The sequence below is a fragment of the Henckelia pumila genome, chromosome 4, assembly GCF_033568475.1.
Source record: "Henckelia pumila isolate YLH828 chromosome 4, ASM3356847v2, whole genome shotgun sequence".
Lineage (NCBI taxonomy): Eukaryota > Viridiplantae > Streptophyta > Magnoliopsida > Lamiales > Gesneriaceae > Henckelia > Henckelia pumila.
Genome location: NC_133123.1, coordinates 23761200 through 23770195, shown reverse-complemented (window position 1 = coordinate 23770195; position 8996 = coordinate 23761200). Strand labels below are relative to the sequence as shown.

Genomic DNA, 8996 nt, shown 5'->3' with positions numbered 1-8996 from the left:
ATGTTTTATCTTCGCAATTGTACTTCTCATTACGCTGTTGCTTGTATTAATTGCGCGTTGATGAAATCTGATGTGTATTTGTTATCAATTTGAATCTTTGAACTTTGGTTGAAATCTGGGTATGTATGTATGTGTTATCGGCACATGTGTACTTAGATTTGTATTATAATTGGCTTCAAATGAGATATGAGTTGAACTCAAAGGAAGCATACGAGTTGGATTCCAAATATGACAGTAAATAAGCATATGATAATAGTAAAAGATCCCACCAAAAATCACCAAGTCTAAATTGAAAAGGCCACAACAGACCCAAAATCCTTAAGCAACAATATCCAAACAACATATGTTCAAGATCACAATAGAATGATCTAGCATCCTAACAAAGTTTACACATAGATAACCTGCTAAAACACCAACTAAAATCCAACACCAAACAGTACGATACAAAGGACAAAACACATAATGAAATAAGTTGTTCGACAGCAAACAACTCAACATCACAACTTCAAAAAACTTCAATCGACACTGCGACCACGTTTATGCCTCTTGGTCGACAAATCCACTCTTGTGTGTCTTTCGGCATCTGTCGTTTCCTTACTGCAAAAAACAACAGAATCAGTACATACTAAGTAAAAAAAATATTGCAACCATAAATTAATGAGTCTAATTACAAAGAAATAATGACACAACTGCTAAGTATTTTCTATGGTAAGATATTACACTAGTTAATTGATTCTTTGCATGTCCTTCTGTTGTGTCCTTGTCTATGGCACCGACCACAGTTCAATGTGCGTAATTCAGTTTGAGATGGAAATCTTTTTGTCCTTCTACGTCCGGGTTGACTTCGAGAATCTGGTGCATATATCACATTATCTTCATCCAGTTGAGATTCATACATGTCAAACGTGGGTATCGGATTTATGGTCGCTCTGTATGTCTCACGATACATTCTCGTAGTATAACACTTATCACAAAAGTCATAAAAGGATAATGATTTAAACTCAATCGCTGCACAAGCATGCTTGCAAGGAAGTTTAAGTACTTGCCAAGCACGGCACGAGCACGTATGATGTCTCAAATCAACAACATATGTTTTGTCACCCTCAACAACCTCAAAACTCGCATTGCTGGATCTATCAACTCTCAAGCTTCTAGAACTAATGCAGGTAGAAACTAATATTTTCTCCTTCTTTGGAGTAAGTTCTTTGTTCAATTCCGATGATGCCTCACGACGTTGATGCATCATTTTCATTATTTGTTTGCGAATATGATCAACCATAGGGACAATAGGGAGAAACCTTGCAGCCTTCACCCAGCTATTCCAGCATTCTGCTATATTATTGTTGATCACTCCCCATCGATTACCAGGAAATAAAGAATTGGCCCAACATTGTGGCTGTGAGTTAATAATGAAATCTCTTGCATTTGGCATTGATTCAATGATGCTATTAATGTGCTCACTGTAATCCTGTCTGGAATAGGCATACGCAGCTTTTTTGAAAATGGAACTCCAATGTTTTTTGTTGTGCATAGGATATCTACGCATAACCTGAAATCAAATATAAACAAAAATTACAACAAATAAAAATATTTTGGATTAAAAAAGGTCTGAGACAGTAGGCATACCTGTTTTACAAAATTATCAACCAAATGTCTGAGACAGTAGGCATGATGGCTATTGGGAAATACACTTTCAATTGCCTTAATTATCCCAGGATGCCGATCCGAGAAAAATGTGTAATCATTGAAAATCATCACGTTATTGTACAAGAGTACTTGTCTCAACTTAAGACAAAACCACATCCAGTTCCTATCATTCTCTGCGTCAACAACAGCATAAGCCAGCGTGAATAAGTCATCGTTGCCATCTTTTGTAACTGCTGCCAATATGCATCCTTGATGCTTGTTTTTTATGTGAGTTCCATCCACAAAAATTAATGGCCTGCACCCATTAATAAAACCAACAACACACGCATTCAAGCAAATAAACAGCCTTTGGAACTTCCGACTTTCTTCATCTATCTCATATTCTGCAAAGCTCCCCGGATTAGTATCTTTTACAGCATTACAATACCAGTGTAATCTTCCATACACCCGTTTATCAGTGCCATGTATATCATGCATAGCTAATTCTTTCCCCATCCAAGCTCTATGATACTCTAATTCAACACCATATTCTCGATGAATGTCCTTTATCATTTCACATGGACGGTACAACGGTTCAGCTCGTAACTTATCCTTTACCACATTTGCAACCCAAGATGAATCAGCCCTAGGATGCCCACGACTGCGCAGATGGTCCTCGCCACAGCTATGTTTAAGATTGCATTTACGGATGCCAAATATATTATCAGATTTATGTTTTGATGCATATATCCTCCAGTTACAATTACCATCACTACAAACTACAATCACCTTCTCACTATCATTTTTCTTGTACAAAAAAGATCTTCTACTTGCGATAGCAAAACTCTTAAGATAAATCCTAAACTCTGCCGCATCTTTGAATGTCTGACCCTCACCACGTATGCAATGACTCCACGAATCCAAAGAATTTCTAAGAGTAAGCATTGTCATCTGTGGCTCACTCGTCGAACCGGTGTTCTCTTCAATAATGTCAATCCTTCTCAATTTAAAACAATCACATTACAACCATATCTTCTCGGAGACTCATATAATATGTTGTACTAACTTATTACAATGTATTATCATATTCAAAAAATTTATTCCTAATTCAAATAAAATGTAGTACTATAAATAAATTTGTAGAACATTTACTTGAGATAAAAAGTACCATATTTTTAAGATCAATTTATCTTTGAAGATGTCTATTGCCCATAGATGGATCATTTCTCCTCACCGCCCTCATATCAATGATTGTTAGCTTCAAACATGTGTGGAGATTAAGCATAGTAAACACGTCATCGTCCTCTTTCAGTGTAACAAAAATTTTCTCATGAGGAGCTTGGTATTGCAGGGAAATTAGATCAGACCTCATATCCACACATTTTCTCGACAGAGTGAAGAAAAGCTCCATCAGATTAGTTGGATTGCTGATTGAAATCATATAGAGTTCACCATTGTAGTGACAACTACCAATAAAACCAGTATTTGAACTTCCAACCCCTAAATTCATTGCTGTAATAAAAATAAATCAACAAAAATTATACTGATGTGAATAAGGTGTCTCAAGCTTTTAATTTCATCGTTGTGAAGCCAAATAAATAACAAATTAATATACATTAGAATTTTTTTACGGGAAATTTTTTAACTAATAAGATATCATAAAAAACGAATGAATTTTTCTTCTTCAAAATTTTTATCATATATTAACGTCAATTTAGGAGCGAATTGAAGAACATGAGTTCATAAAAAAATTAAACCTGGATTATAATCTATAGCCACGATAAGAAAATAATTGCACCACAGTTCTAGGGCAAAAATTTACGAACACACTTACTGTTTTACGATTCAAACTTTCAAGAAATTGCTCCAAAAAACGTAGACAAAATCAAACGAACACACTTACTGTTTTACAATTCAAACTTTCAAAATGTGGATCACAGAATTTCGGCCCAAGAGTGGAAGCTACAATTATTCAAGCTTTCGAAAATTTTGGAATTCCCATCTTCAGTCACGGCTTACATGCCCTGTGTAGGGAGAAAGGAAATCTGAGAAAAAAATCAAGTCATCGATAAAAGAGAAAGTGAGCTACGTGTATTCAAACATAAGGACATTTAGGACTTTTCGTTATATTAGGAAGCTAAGACTATTTTTATTTGCCAGTGGGGACCCCTTACTTTTAAACACTGACAAGGGGACTGGATCACAATTCAATACTATCCTTGGGGATTTATTGATGGATTCCCCATAAAAAAATCGCCACTTTTTTTTTTTCAAAAACTCTTTTTTGTTGTTAAATATTTTTGCTTATATATTATTTATTTTAAAACCCATTTAACTTTCATTTTTATTTGTTTTCCAAAATATTTTCTACATATAATTAGATTATAATTTCATACATGATAAATATTTATATAATTAAATACATTTTACAATTATAATGTTATTTTTAAATATATATATATTTATTTACATAATTTGTACTGTTTTGAATGACATTTTTAATATTAGTTTTGTTAAATACTTGAATTGATGTGAAGGTGAAGAAAAAGGGCGTTAGTGGGCTGGACTCCAACTTAACTCAGTGACCCATTGTTAAAAAAGAAAAGGCCCAATAAATGCCTCTAAAATATTTAGGCCCAATTGTGTGTGAGTCGTTGGAGAGGGGACCAGCTTCAATTTTAAGCTTCAAGAATTGCTATATGATGAATGTACTTCTTATAAACTCTCCCAAACAATATTTTAATGGATACAGAAATTCCATTCAAGAATTCAAGGAATACAAGCTAAGATCATAACTCAAAAGGCGATCATCAAAGAGGAGAAGAACCAGAGAGGAATTTAGTGAAGGTCAGATAGGATTTCCTTTGATTTGTAAACGGTGAATCTTGAACATTGGTTGTACACTTAAATTTGGATTTGCAGCAATAAAAAGATTGATGGCTCCCCGTGGACGTAGACATCATTTTGCCGAACCATGTAAATATGTCTCGCTTTAATTTCTTGCATTGTTTTTGCTAGCCTTTCGATTGATTGTCTCAGTTTGTTATTCGATTGACCCTTGTGGAAGTGAAGTGATTGTGTATTATTCTCTGGTGATTGAGCGAAATTGGTTTCTGGAATTTGGGTGAGTGTTCTTGAATTATATAGATCGATTGCATAAGTCATAACAAGTTTATATATAACTGAACTAATACAATCCCCATTCAACACGAAACTAGTAGTTTTTAACAAGCGGGTTTATATATAGAGAGGGAGAGAAAATACTAAAAAAAAACTAGAATTTTTTATGCATAAATAAATCAATTTATTTTTTTAAGTATACAAACTGATAATAAATATGTTTGTCAATTATAAAAAATAAAAATAAAAATAAAAATAGAAAATGACTGTATTTGGCAATTGAACCATCTTGGTCACTGGATAAAAACAACCCACATTTATACAAAAATCTGAAAATAAGTGTGGCTCCGCCCTTGGTGCAAAATAACGATTAATTAAGTGAATAAAATCATGAGTAAAAGATATAATAGAAAAAATTAAATAAATAAACAAGTGATATATTATTTTAAATAATTCCAAAGCTATTGCTTTTTCCAATAAAATAAAAAAAAATATAGTGCTAAATATTCTCTCTTTAAATATGACTGAAATATTTTTAAAAGCTTGGGTTACTTTCTTTCTTTTTTCAATATGGTTTTTTTTTTTTAAAAAAAAATCTTTAAACATAACTTCGTCGCCAAGGAAAAAGGAATTTAATAGTAAAAATGTGTTGCGTAATAAAGAGTCATAAGCACATTCTTTCCTTTTTAACACGCCGACATATGATATTATTGTTATTTACAAATAACACGCCCATACACGGTTTTGATATTTTAATTAAATAAGTTATTTATTGATGGGTTTTTTCGAAAATTTCAGTTTATTAAAAATAATATTTTACCGATTATTTATAATTCATCTAAGATTATCGTCCCAAGTGACGAAATATTTCATATTGGAGACTCAATTCTAACAATATTTTTTTTACTTATTATAAAAAGGGGGAAAAAGGAAATTGAAGATTGTGATTATATAAAGCTATTGAGGATAAACGTGTTTAATGTTTTGATTGATTTATATATATATTTTTATTACTACTAAAATATAATAAGATTTCAAATAAATTATTTGAACAAGCCAATGAGATTCACGCCCCAGACAACGGGACAAACAAAGATTCCAAGCTTTTGATTGGTGCGCATGTACATACACTATACGTACAGTTTTTTCATCTGCAAAGTCTCTGCATTTACTCAATTTTTACTACTTAATTCACACGCCATCGTCGCCTCCCAAATCCAAAATCCGATCTTTATAAAATTAAAAAAAAAAAAAACACACACACTTTGCAAAAGGGTTTCACGTTCAAATCAAGAAAAGTATTTCTTGAGGAAAGTTGAAACCCCACCAAGATTTCATATTTCCATTCTTTGTGATATCCCTTTTGTCCACCACGAACGATAAGTCGTTCATCTCCTCACGTCTTTCAATCAATCTTGGAACAGGAAAGCCATATTTTTTTTGCTTGGTCCAAGATGGTTTTCTTCAGAAAAATTCTCCTTTTCCTGTCCTTTTTGCCCTTTTCCTTGTGTCAAGAAACCTTCGATCCTAGCCCCTTTCCGAGGCCTCTGATTATCGAATACGCTGAAATCAATGATGCCCAGTCGAGAGATTTTCAGAGTTTTGAAGTTCAATTGAAGTGTACCAGTTGGAGGGTTGCTGTGGAGGCTAATAATTTAAGTCCATGGGCGACGATTCCCGAAGATTGTGCTGATTATGTGAGGGGATATATGGTAGGAAAGGGATACGAACTTGATCTTCAAAGGGTTTCTAATGAGTCTGAAAATTATGCAAGAAGTGTGAGTTTGAGTGGAGATGGGAAAGATGCTTGGATTTTTGACATAGATGAGACTTTACTGTCCAATCTTCCCTATTATGCTGAGCATGGTTATGGGTACGTCTGGTTTTCCTTTTATTCCCATTGGTTTTTAAACTGTTTTCATATTTATTTTATGCTATTTTTGTGATTTGACATGTAAGATTGGGTTTTGATTGGATTTGTATGCATGATTGAGGAAAAGAATGATCAAGAAATCAGCTTTTTTAACCTTTTATTTGTCATTCTTTAATCATGAAGATTGGAGGAATCCATGATTTAATCTAATACCTGTGGTTTGTGTTTCATAGCCATTTTTAAGGAGATCATGGGCCCAATTGTGTATGTTCAAAATTCTGTCAGGACCCTCTTGGATAGGGGAATTTGAAGCCATGCATTTCAAATCAATGTTTTTTAAATCTATTTGACGTGGATGAATTTATTTCTTCCTAATTTATGTTGATACAATGACAATTGTCATGAATTTGAAATACATCCAAGACGGATATTATTTCAAGTAATCATTCAAATACTCCTCAAATCAATTTCTCCTTCCATCCAAACGTGACATTGTAACAATTCAATTGTATTGATTTTTTGTTTTGTTTTGAATTTTGTTAAATATCAAGTTTATTTTTTCGGGACTTTGTTAATGCATATTGTATGTGTCTCTTTATCATATTGTCAACCGATTCTTCAATATGAAATGTTATTTTTCTTGATGCTTTGTAGCTTGGAGATTTTTGATAGCACAAAATTTGATCGGTGGGTTGAGATGGGAACGGCACCTGCTGTAGAGTCTAGTTTGAAGTTATATGATGTAGTTTTAAGCTTGGGAATCAAGGCCTTCTTGTTGACTGGTCGAAGTGAAAGGCATCGAAACATAACCGTGCATAATTTGTTGAAAGCTGGATTTCAAGACTGGAACAAGCTCATACTGAGGTTAGCACTATGCTCGTGTGAGAGCATTTTTATCTCTGAAAGGCTCAAAGGCTTTTTTGTTGCTTGGTTAATCATTTTATTGCATTATTAGTAATCACTATTACATTCAGCTTAAGGTTCAAAAGATTGACAGCTAGTTATTTCCTGTAGCAATTGCATAGGCAATAAAAGAACATAAGACAAATGGTAGTTTACAGTTAGGCGTTTTTGGATTTTGAATCCTGGCTCAAGTCATCATAATTGAGCAGTGTATGATGGATTGGCGATTCTCGGTTAAACAGTAAAGCCCCTATATCTATGTTCATCTCGCATATGGCATCCAATCTACTATTTTACAGAAGGCCAAAATGTTTTTGAATCAAAACAGAGAAAATTGTCGATTAGTTGGTTCTGTTAAAATCCATCAACATATGGTTTATCGTTTTCATTATTATTTATGATGTTCTGTACTCTCGTTCTTATATGTTACGACACTGTTAAAATATCTGGAATATTAATGTATGCTAGAAAGTACCTGTATGCTGCGTCAGTAAACTCGATTGCAGCTGCGTACTAGTAGCCCTTCAACCAAAGCCGCTTGTTTTTCGCTTCAATAATTTGAACTTTTTTCGGCGTATGGGACTCAATTTTGTGATGCAATTTAACTGACTTTTTTTACATATTCCTCTACATTCATATTGCATTTATATTATTTAAAATTGGATAGTAATCTTGCTTGAAAAGCTTAGTTAAATCAAGTTTACCTTCTTAAGGTTAGCAATACACCATCTTATGTTCATTTGAATAACCTAGACTCAGAATGTGTGATTAATTAATTGTGCAGGTCCCCTGAAGATCATGGAAAGACAGCAACAAAGTACAAATCAGAGAAGAGGGATGAGCTCATAAAAGATGGTTATCGAATACTGGGCAATTCTGGCGATCAATGGAGCGATTTATTGGGTTCTTCAATGCCAAATCGTTCGTTCAAGCTCCCAAATCCCATGTATTACATTCCTTGAAAATGGACAGGTTTATTTGAATAATTCTTCTTGATTGAATGATAGAAATAATGAAAGACCTGTACATGTAAAACCAAGAAAAGCATTCTTCTGATTCTTGATTGGTATCAAACTTTAGGAGTGCATATAAAGGGATTATTAATTATATTTATTGCTCGTGAATTAATTCCTGATACACCACATGAGAAACAGATTGCTGATGGCGCAAGCTTGTGCTTTCTTAGAACAGAAAAATTCAGCATGTTCAATTAGTTATAGCATCGTGCACGCTTGCTGTATCAACTATCAATTATGCTTGTGCTTTCTTAAGACATAAAGTATCAGCATGTTAGTTAGCATCGTGCACCCATGCTGTCAACTGTTTTTATTATCATCGACGAGGCAAACTAAGAGTGAAAAATATGAAAGACGGGTTCAGAATCGTTGCATGGCATTTGTGTGCGAATGGTTCGGGTGGATGGTCTATGCAGAGAGAGAGAGAGAGAGTGTGTGTGTGTGTGTGTGTTCTCAAT

At 33.7% G+C, this 8996-nt stretch overlaps 2 protein-coding genes across 2 annotated transcripts; one reads left to right on the top strand and one right to left on the bottom strand.

The window, feature by feature from the left end:
• Positions 1-515: 515 nt before the first annotated feature.
• On the bottom strand, positions 516-3136 carry LOC140860677 (uncharacterized). The gene is made up of 4 exons (XM_073263682.1): positions 2994-3136; positions 1627-2623; positions 1047-1549; positions 516-597 (listed from the first exon to the last, which is right to left on the bottom strand). The coding sequence occupies exons 1-4, from the start codon at positions 3134-3136 to the stop codon at positions 516-518; spliced, it is 1725 nt and encodes a 574-aa protein (XP_073119783.1).
• A 2790-nt stretch (positions 3137-5926) lies between these two features.
• Positions 5927-8635, top strand: LOC140863953 (acid phosphatase 1-like). Its single transcript, XM_073267768.1, has 3 exons — positions 5927-6619; positions 7274-7483; positions 8307-8635. Exons 1-3 carry the CDS (start codon positions 6201-6203, stop codon positions 8482-8484), a joined length of 807 nt encoding a protein of 268 aa, XP_073123869.1. The 5' UTR covers positions 5927-6200; the 3' UTR covers positions 8485-8635.
• Positions 8636-8996: the final 361 nt, after the last annotated feature.